Source organism: Haliotis cracherodii, unplaced genomic scaffold, assembly GCF_022045235.1.
Source record: "Haliotis cracherodii isolate W230 unplaced genomic scaffold, xgHalCrac1.p SCAF_5, whole genome shotgun sequence".
NCBI classification, from domain to species: Eukaryota; Metazoa; Mollusca; class Gastropoda; order Lepetellida; family Haliotidae; genus Haliotis; species Haliotis cracherodii.
In genome coordinates, this window is record NW_027266308.1 from 55,678,218 (window position 1) to 55,692,118 (window position 13,901).

General features: G+C 39.0%; 1 protein-coding gene across 1 annotated transcript in view; it reads right to left on the reverse strand.

The window, feature by feature from the left end:
- LOC139442024 (sprouty-related, EVH1 domain-containing protein 2-like) overlaps positions 1-13,901 on the reverse strand; it is a 52,108-nt gene that overhangs the window by 17,573 nt on the left and 20,634 nt on the right. Inside the window, exon 2 of the mRNA XM_071222777.1 lies at positions 1,687-1,873. Within this exon, the coding sequence (XP_071078878.1) occupies positions 1,687-1,873 (187 nt within the window). The remainder of the gene's footprint in view (positions 1-1,686; positions 1,874-13,901) is intronic.

The following is a 13,901-nucleotide window of genomic DNA, read 5'->3' on the forward strand; positions in this document are numbered from 1 at the left end:
GAAATATTTATTTGTTTACAGATTTTATGGAAAAATATCTTAAAATAAAATCGAAATTTCTGATCGCTTTCAAGATTATTTCACTTTAATAACATCTTTGGGTCAGGGGAGTTTTGATTGAGGAATTTTGATACTGATACTTTGAGAATATAAACACTAAGTGTCCTGGGACACACTTTATTTGTTGAAAGACTAAAACTTGTCTCCTGTCTGGAAGCAGCGCCTATTTCCAATATTAATGTTTAAAAATCATGTAACAGGTTGCAGCTCACCTCATACATCCAAATTAACTTGAAATTGCATTGACAAGTTATGACAAACCCACTGACTTGTTAAACCATCTTCTTTGCAATCTTCAAAATAATTACACTGACTGAGCAAACAGTGAGCATGGCCAAGGTTTACAGCCTAATTTGTTTATTTTGCACAATAGTGATAGGTCTAGGGCACACCACTTAATCACCTAATGTCATCATTTGACTTCAGGGCCTATTCCACATAGTGAACTCTGAGCAAAGACGAACTTACCTACCACAACATTTAACAATGACTTACGCTACTCGCAGCTCGTTCGCAGCTTGTAGATGTCGTCGTGTAACAATTTAAAAACATAACATAGAGCAAGTTGAAACGGTCATTGGACTTACAGCTGGAACCAAATGGAATGAATTACAAATGGAACCAGTGATAAGGCTTACAAATGGAACCCAATGGAACAACTAGCACCTGGAACCCAATGGAACAACTAGCACTTGGAACCAGATGGAAGGACATACAACTGGAACCAGATGGAAGGACATACAACTAGAACCAGGTGAAACAATTTACACGTGGAACCAGATGGAACAGCATACAACTGGAACCAGGTGGAAGGACATACAACTGGAACCAGATGGAACAGCATACAACTGGAACCAGGTGGAAGGACATACAACTGGAACCAGATGGAAGGACATACAACTGGAACCAGATGGAACAGCATACAACTGGAACCAGGTGGAACAGCATACAACTGGAACCAGATGGAACAGCATACAACTGGAACCAGGTGGAAGGACATACAACTGGAACCAGATGGAACAGCATACAACTGGAACCAGGTGGAAGGACATACAACTGGAACCAGATGGAAGGACATACAACTGGAACCAGATGGAACAGCATACAACTGGAACCAGATGGAACAGCATACAACTGGAACCAGATGGAACGACACACAACTGGAACCAGATGGAAGGACATACAACTGGTACCAGATGGAAGGACATACAACTGGAACCAGATGGAACAGCATACAACTGGAACCAGATGGAACGGCATACAACTGGAACCAGGTGAAACAATTTACACGTGGAACCAGATGGAACAGCATACAACTGGAACCAGGTGGAAGGACATACAACTGGAACCAGATGGAAGGACATACAACTGGAACCAGATGGAACAGCATACAACTGGAACCAGGTGGAATGAATTACACCTGGAACCAAGTGGAACGACTTACACCTGGAACCAGTGAGAATGCCTCACAGCTACTTGTTTTGTTTTTTCATTCATGCGGCAGTCAGCATGTTCCAGCTTTAACATGGTGGAATTTACCACTGGAACCAGACATGTCCATACATCAATTAATATCAGAATTAAAACACTTTACATGCTATGAAAAATATATCCTTATATACTTACTGTGTTGTCGGCTATCCTTTCACCATATATGACGTACTCATTTTTACTGTCCCCTCCTCCATTGAATTTATATTCCAGCTTTCGTAGTCCAACATTGCTAAGACCCCCACCTCCCATGGGCACCCAGCCGCCGGTCGAGTCATCACGGGTCATAACCTGTGCTTGTACATGCACAAGGTAGTCGCCACTGAAACAAAGGAAACACAACATTATTACAAACATCACATATATCAATATCAGTCAGATGCTTCTGATCAGTGAATACACATGGTTATTTCTATCAATACTTGAACTAATAAATATTGCATTTGTGTGCACATATGTGCATGTATGTGCGTGTGTTTGTGTATGTTAGACACTAGAGGTGAAACAATAGTGTTTGGTTGCGATACGATACTTATCCAAATGATATGATACAATACTTATCCCAGTTAGGGTGGCCTCTTGCCGGCACGGCAATTCAATTCCCATAACTCTGTGTAGAAATTCAGTTTTGCCTGATTTTACATATTTTCCCCCTTTTTGTTAAAAAAAAGTATTAACTTGCATGAAGAAAGACACAAATAGTAACATACATTCATTATGTTTGTATTAATGTACTTTTGAAAAAAAAATAACAGTAATCTTGACTTAGAAAGGGAAAATGTTAAAAAAAATGATGCAAAACAGTAGGGTCATTTCAATTGGCAACTGCAAACTTCATTTGATGAATTTTGTAATAAAACTTATATCATTAGAATCGCAAATGCTTAAGGAATACTATAACGCACCGTAACGCGATGATTTTCGCCAACTTCCATGCGTAACGCGGTGGCGAAAAAATATCAAAAGCAGGAGAAATGTGTTGGAATTGGTGGGCAAGCCATTCGCGCGCGTTCAAGGGAGATAACCGAGTGCGGCTTATTTACCATCAGCTGCCAAGAAGAAGAAGCGGCAATAAAATATACAACTCTAAGTACATCGTCATTATTAAGCGTAATACAATGTTGCCTTCAAACAAAAAGACATTGGAGAGAGAATGAGGAAATTCTCAAAAGCTTTGACTGTCTCAGGTACCCAAGAAATGACATTTCGTTACATTTTGAGGGCTCTTTTACCGCATGTGCAGACAACTTGAGAGTTCTTCGACCGGATCAGCTCACTACTTGTGCCTAATGTCAGGTCTCATCGTATGGTCAACGCAAGTTACACCATGTGAATTAATTATGGTAATTCCTACAAACACAATCGTGATCTTTGCTGTAACACACAGGAAATGTTACGTAATGACCATGTCGGGCAGGTGTTCTGTTTATGTAATAAACTTGTCAGTGTCACCAAGTTGTTTTTACAGTGATTTACGGCACCTCGTTAATAAAATCAAAGCCAGCATTTCCTCGAACCCACGAATTTTGCAAGAGAATTTTTAGTTGTTTAGTTGTTTATGTTTATATTGTTTATGGCATTTTCTTGATTTCATGAATTTTGTATGACAATTTTGATAACATGAGAATCGCAAATGCTTACGGAACACTGTAACGCGGTGGCGAAAAAAAAGGAGAAATGTGTTGGAATTGAGACAGCAAATTTCAATATATTATAACCATGATAACGCGGTTGGTTTCCGTGGATATCGCCTGACAAATATGTATGTGGGATTTTATTAGCGATTTTAATTGTGACAGCATATATATGTGTGTGTGTGATGGCGATACTCACCTCAATGTTCCCTTCCGCCACTTTATTATGTGGCGATACGGTACGGAATAATTCGAGCATGCGAAAGACGTTCGTGTGATGTTAGTCATGTCAGTCGGCATTTGTCACCTCGAGTTATCGGCACGGACACGATGTTTAATGCCAGAATATATACATGAGAAATCTTTGTCACATGTGGTAACCAACCACGATATGTCCACGAAGTTCCATATTTTAAACATCCGCGCGATTTCCATCTGAAGTACGGTCAGAATATAACAATTCAGTAAAAACGATAAGCATTGTTGTAATCAGACCAACCATGATCCGGCAAAAAGCTTTATTCCGGCGCATGGGTGACCTGGCATTACACCTAATTTGCATATCATGTGACACAACATTTCGTAAACAAACGCGCTTATTCTGAAATTAGAAATGCAAGCCTTTCTGTGCGCTTTACATATTATTTGGCATAATTATTTAGACTGTATTGCTACTGGCTATAAATTATCGCCAACTCCCCGTTGTCGCACGGGATATCATTTTAATTTTGCTCGTTTTCATTAGAAGAGAGAAATATTTATCCGAAAATGATAAACAAAACACTAGTGAGGAAATATTTTTTTAAAAAACCCACAATAATCGCCAAGCTCGAATACAGTTTTATCAAAGACATGCGGGCTAACGCGACTAATTCACTCAAACATTAAAAAAACCCACAATGACACACTTCCGTTCTGGCATTGCTTTCTATCGGTCAGTCATTTCTTTCTCAAAATACAATTCTGGAACCTATTTGAGCTGTACATAGCATGGGTATATATCGAAATCCATAGTACATAACATAAGCATGTAGAGATCGAATTTGGGGAACATTGGTTTGTCAGATTGCAGACGACAAATTGGTAATGTCACTTGTATAACTGAAGCGCATGCGTGATCACGTGGCACGTGGCACGCGAAAGTTCTAACAGAGATCAACGGAATCTTATTTCACGAATTGAAATCACGGAGTGACAGAAATGAAAAAACAAATGGCGATAACTGGTCGGTGACCAGTAGCTCTATCATGTCTACAATGAGGTCATGGCACGACGCAAAAGTGATCTGTGCCGTGTATGTATTGAAATGTTCTGTAATGAGCATGTCGGGCAGGTGATTCTGTTTATGTAATAAACTTATCAGAAGTTGTTATACAGGGATTTATGGCATTTCCTTGAATCAAAGAATTTGATAACATTAGAATCGCAAATGCTTACGGAACAGTTTTTTAACTATTTTCGCCAACTTCCATGTGTAACGCGGTGGCGAAAAACATTTAAAAAGCAGGAGAAATGTGTTGGAATTGTGACAGCAGATTTCAATATTTTTAAACATGATAACCATGATGGTTTCCAAGGATACCGCCTGACGAATATGTATGGGTTGTTTTATCATACATATAAATCGAAAACAACAGTCGTCAAAAACGGAGATTACAAGAAAAAATGGCATACATTTTCAGAAAAGATCAAAAGCAGGAGAAATATGTTGGAAATTGGGGGACATGTGGTATAATATTAGCGATTTTGATTGTGACAGCACATATGTGTGTGTGATGGCGATGTTAACCTCAATGTTCCGTATCGACACTGCATTATGCAAATGCTTACACAAATGAACACACGGTTGTTTTCGACTATTTTCGTCAACCTCCATGCGTAACGCGGTGGTGAAAAAAGATCAAAAGCAGGGAAAATGTGTTGGGATTTGGGGAGCATGTGGAATTTTAATAGCAATCAAAATAATTGTGACAGCAGATTCAAATATTTAGAACCACGATATCGCGGTTGATTTCCATGCGTAAAGTATTACCAATATGGATCTGGGGTTATATTATATATGAAACTGCCGCCACACAAATAAAATCGATAGTAAAATCCCGACTGTCCTCATTGGATAAATGTTGCTTATATATACGATTAGCAAGCATTAAATTCCAACGTGTTGCGCATATGTCTTTTACCCATTTCAACTGGTAAAAGACATATGCCTGGCGAATCATATTTGCATTACCAGTGGTGCTAAGCGCTTGCGGGCTTTTTTTATACATGTTATAAGGCGCCGAGACAGCGACAACGAACTTGTGGTAAACATAGTTTCACGGAGTTTTTGCTCAGTTCAGTTATTGCATAAAACATTATGAAATCGGGTAAGTCGAAGTGAAACGGCGATTACCTTGATTGCATCCATGAATTACGCCGTGGCGAAAAAAGATTAAAAAAAACCAGGAGAAATGTGTTGGAATTGATGTGCATGTGGATTCAAGCAATTGAGATACTATGACATGCCAGCAACCCATGCTTGCCGTAAAAGGTGACCATGCTTGTAAAAGGCGACCAACGGGATCGGGTGGCCAGGCTCGCTGACTTGGTTGATGCATGTCATCGATCCCAATTGCGTGGATCGATGCTCATGATATTAATCACTGGGTTGTCTGGTCCAGACTCGACTATTTTACAGACCGCCGTCATATAGCTAGAATATTGCTGGGTGCGGCGTGAAACAACAAACAAACAAACGATGACATGCATCAACAAAGTCAGCGACCCTGACTTGGTTGATGCATGTCATCAATCCCAATTGCGTGGATCGATGCTCAATATGTCAATCACAGGACTGTCTGGTCCAGACTCGATTATTTACAGACCGCCGTCATATAGCTGGAATATTGCTGAATGCGGTATTTAATATATGTTGTGTTGGAGGGAGCGTTATTTACATGAGCCAGTTTGGCCTGTTATCAAATCTCAGATGAATAAAATATGATTAACCCTTATTACATGTTGCGGGGTGTCTTATTTCATACAAAACCAATGTTCTTAAACACATCACCTTGGGTGAAACAGATTTATTTCCTTGTTTTTAGCGTCGATTTCATAATGCTTGCATGCTTATGGGATAACATAAGATTGTTATTTGATATTGTTAATATGCTGTGGGGCATTTGATATTTACAGTCCACATGCCCACGGTGATTTTCTAATATATATTTCATATGCATACAGTACTTCTAGAAATAATGCAAATTCCTCAATCGGCATACACATCTGCCATACACAGGAAACTCTGTATATTTAATTATCCACTGTGATTGGCAGTTATACAGTCATCCCCCGCGATAACGCGGGTCTCGGGGCCCATGGACGACCCCCGTGTTATTCCAATTATGGAATGTAGGTCGGGTGATAGTTGAACTAAAGAGGAGTCCAATACATTACTTTATATGAACACTTGAGGACGTATGTGCATAAATGAGTAAGATCGATCTTTTGAAGAAGTTTTGATGTTCCGTTATTGTTAACTACTTTGACTGTTGGGCCCATTTGAATGCAAATATGGTAAGATATACATGAATGAAATAATCTTTTGGGCTTGAAATTTCATAACTTCGCCACAGATGGGTGTCCCGTCATGTCGGGATAGCGTAACTCACGCAAACAGTGCATTGTCCAGTGTCTGGTCGTACCCCGTCTTTTCCTGCTTCATGCCAAGGCCTCCGATTCTGTCTTTAGCCTGTGAATCTCTTTCTCTCTTGATCAACGCTGACTTCTCCGCAATGCTTGTCGTCTGCTTTTCAATGATGCCATGATGAATTGGTACAGAAAAAACTGGGAACTGGACTTTTATATACCCAGTATGATTTCAGCACTCACTTCTTCTCACTTTTAATGTAGTTTCAGATTAGTTTTAACTCTTACATACGCGACAGCTTGATGTTCAAAACTAGTCACAGCAAAGATTGATTTGTTAAATTGATGAAGATGGAAGTCGAATCATAATTAGGTCCAGATACGGAAAACCTACGTCGTGTGTTTTAAACAAATAAAAATAACAGGTGTTCATTGTTTTTTGGATATTATTGTATTAGGTAATCCCTGTGCTATCACCAAATACGCGTAATCAAATGGGAAACAGCATGATATTTATGGGAGCCAGTGATCACCCTGCGGTCAACTGGGATGACGCAATACAGCACGTGACTTCTCCATAAATGAACTTACCCCTCCACGTTAAAATATGTCGCCTCTTGTTTTGTTTACATTGACAAACAGGGGGATAACTGCACATTCCATCAGCAACTAATATATATACAAAGCCAATTAGACCGTGCACGCGTTGGCACAATATCCCGTAATTAATGCCAAAATATTCTTCATTTCAGAAGGTATATATATATATATATAACTTCATATATGAGAGAATCACGATTTCTTTCCGTGGTATGATAGTTGATGACACCACGAATTAGCCAAAGTACTATGTATCGACATCACAGGCGCGGCGTTTTGCGAGAATGCAACGATTACTTGAATCGGAATTCGCTCGATCGTTCATACTTCCAGTCACTGGCGAAGAATTGTGAAAGTGTAAGAGAATCGAAGCGAAGCGAAAATTAACGTATTGATGTCAATATCGAAATATTTTCTATATGATTGTATATGAACACATTTAACATTAATAAGATACCAAGAATTGCCCAATAACATATGGAATTGATAACGGGGTAAAATATTTTAAAACAAATTATTATCTAAAAATATTATGCTATTTTAATATAATACATTTTTATGCTGCTGTCACCCATCTTGAGTGCCTCATGTTTCAGTTAATTTAATATGTTTTATGTACATAAACATGTACAAATACATGGACATATCAATAAGAGGTCTGATTTACTCCTAAACGTTCATCCAGTAATGAATGCGTCAAATTAACAGTCACAACAATAACGCGTCAGGCTGTACTTTACAATGACACAACCTTACGAGTTTCTTTGTCAACAAGTAAGGGTTAGTTTCTGGGATATGCATTAAGGCACTTATATCAACTTTTTACAGACGTGCACGTCTCGAATTCCTTGAATTGGCTGTATGGCAACGTGAACCCGGGAATGATTTTAATTGTTTGACAATCGACCGTGCAGCAATATACATCTACAATATACTTCATCGCTATTTAGACCCGTTAATTCGACAGCCTCGCACTCCCGACATCGACACACCATATTTGCAACGAATTGCTGAAATCACTTTTTAATTAGCCTCGTTAATCCGACCGTGGTCATCTGCCCGCGAGTACACAGACAAGTGTTTTGATGCGAGACGAGTCGGCGAGTAGCTGCATATTTCAACGTCTGCAGAGATAAACTTGCTTAACAATAAACAATTACGGCTTTAAATAAACAAAACAGGATTAATCACATGCCTCGATTACCTCAATCTCATTAAACTCATATGCAAATTCTCGCAACCGCTGTGGACATTACAGGTCACGTCAGAACGACCTTCCGCGAAGTTTCACCGACCAATGAAATTACTAACAGGAAGTCGACATAAGCCACTAAGAAAGCAGCTTTCTAAGCATTTGCGGCACTTGTTTCAAATTGGCGACTTGCATTCCCAACTATGCCTTATAAAGAATTTTAAGTCAGGCAAACAGTCCGTATCAGTAGTTTTTGAAAAAGTATTCCGCTAACATAGTAACATAACAATATGATTATTTCCTTTTTTAGTACAACGTGTTTGAATTGTTATCGAACGTGTAGTTGTCCGATTTTCGATCACGAACGTTAATACTACCTAATTTCGTTGACTGTACGATGAACACATCCGACCTTAAGAGGACGTTTCACAGTGAAATATGCCCCGGTCACATTCCCACAACAAGAAAAAAAATGTCACCATAGTGTGCTTAGTGTTTGTCAAATTGTCGATTCTTCTTCTCATTGTTAACATAGCGAACCACATCGCGGTTGTTTGTTACACTACTACAACTAACTTGTGATTGTCATGTTTTAACATATTATTGGCAGCTGCTGTAGAAAATACCCATGTCCTTAAGTGTACATACAACGGTTCAAAGTTACAAAACGTGTGTATTTTTCCGTTCTGGCCGACGTAATGTTAATTCATTGGACCTTCAAAACCTGTGTAGCATCGTTATCGTAACATTTAAATGACAACAAAATAAGTACACAGTATTATTAATATCAATATCTTCGTGAAGATCCGGGTTAGCATGGTTAGAATTGGTCTTCAGGAACCAATACTAACGGGATCGGATGGTCAAGCTCGCTGCATAGATTGATGCATGTCATCGTATGCTCGTGAATTCACTGGATTGTCTGGTTCAGACTTGATTATTTACAGTCCGCAGTCACCCAGCTGTGCGGTGTTAAACAACCCCACAAAGAAACAAGTCACCTCGCCGTAAGGAAGTCCGGGAGTCAATTATTGTCGGTTTACCGGAGTGCATTTTTTAATTCCAATAAATAACGGTAGAAACGATGAAACATACACGTAAACACGCGCGCACAGTGAATATCACAGGCAACATTGTGTGTAGAAAACATACTGTCCACGTGTTTTCAGAATTTGAAAAACCAAGTTGGCCAATGGAATTTATGCCCGGGTAAAAATATTTGCATAAAGCGAATTCCGACCTGTCGACAACGGACAAGTACGTAAACCATCTATCTAGTCATTGAAAAAGATCATGTTTTCTTCCCCATTTATATTTATGTTTGATGTTATTATTCTTGCATTTGCTATAGTGTAAATTATAGCTTATGCAACATATTGTTGCCATAACACGCGCAATTGAACTTGCTACAAACACCCGCCTGAAACACGTGGTGCTCTTTGTGATGCTGATGTATCCAATAAATGGAGCTGTTGATGACATCTGAACATGATTTCAGAATGAACATGTATATTTGGTGGGACTAAATATTTCATAAAGCAAAGAAACAAGACAACAGGCGTACGGATTTCTTCCGTTGACTTTTATTTCTAACATCCTCAAATAAACGATCAAAAAGATATGCCTTAACTGTTCCATGACGTGGATGAAATAACTAATCAGCTGCTACCGTATTTTCTTGAGTATAGTGAGAAATATTTGTCCAAAAAACACAGCTGTGTAGAAGAGGGTGCGCACTGTACACGAAATAATGAGTTTTTATAATTTTTTTCCCCATGGAAAGATATTGCCGTGAGCACGTAACACCGGAAATACCATGTCAACAAATCCATACTGAAGTACGAAAATTAATCATGTAATAACACTGTCTGGCTATAAAAAGTGTTGTTTTTTTGTATAGCTGGACTTATGCATGTAACTTATTTCATTAATTTGATTCAAAATTCCTTTTAATATTGTTTTAATTAATTTCGGCGAAATCGCGTGTGAAGCGAGCGGAAGATCGCGCAACTCACCTTTATTAACAGCAACCACGGTCAGATTACCGCTATTGACGCCTTGAAACGAACATTAATTCACAGAGAATGGATACATATATCATAAATGCCATACTTTGACTCGTTAAAAGTCATATTTGTTACAGTTTGACGATTCTATGTCAACACGTAGTTCTCGCGATCACGTGCGCGAGAGCCTTGACGGTGACTGGTCAGACTGGTTCCATGTGAAAAAGAATTACCCGGCAATAGCGATCAGCTGCTTCGCTAAGGGATATTATTATTTAAAATATGTTTAGTAAAAGCCGCAACTAAATTAACAAGATATTGGGATATATTATTCCTGATAAAAAATAGTTTCAGATACAATTTTTGCCGATCCTTGCATTAAAATACTGTAAAGTTATATATCATTGGGTGTGTCTTGACCGAATCACCGGTAGATTCCAAGAATACGTGTGTACAGCTGATTGCTGTGTCCGGCTTAGTTTACGAGAAAATACACAAGGTAATCTTAATCCCTGGATGTAAAACAACGCCTGGCAGAACACAAAATCCAATTTAAACGGTAAATAAACATGTCTGGTGATTTTTTATCTCAAATTTCGAATTTGTACTGACCAAGTTTTTCATCACCCGTTCGTTTACCGGAATTCGCTGAAGGGGTAGATCTACGGTGTAATTTTTTTCTGCACTTAGCATTCGATTTTTCCCCCCAAAATACTGAATGCCCTAGAGGGGGGTGCGCACCATACTCAAGAAAATACGGGTAATTGATATAGGAAATACCCACACACATTGTGTGAACTCTCAACATCAACTGAATGTCATATTAAATCGTAGACCATTCATTGTGTGCTATGATGAATAGATAAACCACTAAACTCGTGAAGTTCACGTAATAATTTTCAAACAATCCTGATAGTGCAACACGTCAATTTTAAATCACACACATCCAAGTACACACACGTCTTTCCATGTATTCACATTCACCCGCTAACCGCACAGGCCGCGGACAGCTAAACGAGTCTCCTGGTGGTAATGAAGGCCGGGAATCAACCAAGCGCTAATGGTGAAGTGACACCAATACACAGGATATTCAAAGTCCTTTTACACGCGCTTCAGTGACTTTGCCCACGCACGCGAAAAACCGGGTCCTGCAGTAGGAATTGAAAATCCACATCCCAAAGAGGCCACCCTGACTGTTATCCCGATACTATGAATATGATACGATTCATATCCCGATACTATGGGTATGATACGATTTATATCCCGATACTATGGGTATGATACGATTCATATCCCGATACTATGGGTATGATACGATTCATATCCCGATATTATGAGTATGATACGATTCATATCCTGATACTGTGAGTATGATACGATACTTATCCCGATACTATGAGTATGATACGATACTTATCCCGATACTATGACATGATACGATACTTATCCCGATACTATGAGTATGATACTATACTTATCCCAATACTATGAGCATGATACGATACTTATCCCAATACTATGAGTATGATACGATACTTATCCCAAAACTCTGAGTATGATACGATTCATATCAAGAAACAGTACTTTAATTTCAAAAGTTGATATTCTTTCTTTTTGCAGGTGAATCACAACACTGAATCATATGTTTCTAAATTTCATAGATCAAATATGGGATATTATAGTACTGAAACACATAGGCTAGAGGGCACAGTGAATGTTAGGCTATTTATAGCCAACTGGGAAATCTTAGAGAATCTCCATAAGTTGGTTGGCAAACAGTTTCTGCTATTCCTTACATGCTTTTACACTGATATAGCTTGTAATGTAATGTATCATATGTATTGCGATACATTTGTTGTAAATCGATGTATTGTATCGTGGGCCTCATATCACAATACTGTATCGTTACACCACTACTAGACACTTGTGTTGCTAGATACTTCTTGCCTAACTAGGAAAAACAGATTGCTTGACAATTTCAACCTACCAAGAAACAACAGATTGTAGACACCTCTAGCCTATTTAGAAACAACAGATTGTTGACACCTCTAGCCTATTTAGAAACAACAGATTGTTGACACCTCTAGCCTATTTAGAAACAACAGATTGTTGACACCTCTAGCCTATTTAGAAACAACAGATTGTTGACACCTCTAACCTATTTAGAAACAATAGAAGAAGGTGAAGAGTTGGCAAGCCACTCAGTGTTCATGTGTGTTCTAGCCATTCTCAACCGTCCATGATGACTCACACAACTCAAATGAGATATCTTCACAAACTTTATCAACAGTCATTCATACCCTGCATACATTAACCCCTGGTTGAAGGGGGAGGGTGTTCTAATTACTTTAATATGAACAGATGCTGTGGTAGGCACTCTGTGACTGTTTCATTCGGGCCCATCATGAGGAGATATTTGCATGATTGACTAAATGATGGACGTATCTATGATAAGATGGCTGGGAATCACATATAATGGACTCGTTAGCTGAGCAGGAAAGGTATTAGTCACTCGCCCACTCGTCTGAAACAACTTCCCCAATGTTAACCATGTCAAAAGATTTCACTTTGAGAAAGTAGAAATTCTTTGTTTCAATAGCTGGAATGTATGTGATCATTTGGGGAAGTGTTTGTGCTGACATCCATGTCAGTCATCTGTTGTTTTATGCAGCAGTCAGTCATGCAACAGCAGTATTACGGAGACTTGTAAATAACTGGTGTTCCACCAGACAAACCAGCAAAGTCTCACAGCTTGACCACCAGGTCCCCATTCGTTGTTTAACACTGCACTTAGCTATATATTTCATCTATATGACGGTCATCTGTAAATAATTGCATCTGGACCAGACAATATAGTGATTGACATCATGAGCATTGATCCACGTAACTGGGACCACCCAATCCCGTTAGTCGACTTTTACAGAAAGCATTGGTTCCTCAAGACCTGTTCTAATCCGGATCTTCACAGGACGACTCCAATGTTAAAGAACAGGTATTAGTTACATGAGTGAGTGACTTTATTCAGTGGGTGAAAGAGTGGGTGAATTAATAAGTGAGTGAGTCTTTATTCAGTGTGTGAGCGAGTGGGTGAATGAGAGGGACTAGTGTGAACAATCCATTGAATGAATGAGTTGGGTTTAATGTCACTTTAAACAGTACAACAGTTCTAGGACAGCATGACAGCTAAATGTCTGATGAAAGCCTGAAGCGATGCAGGCCATGGAGCTTCACTACATTGGCGATCCGCCAACCAGCAATTATTCATACTTGGCAGCCATTGTGACCATC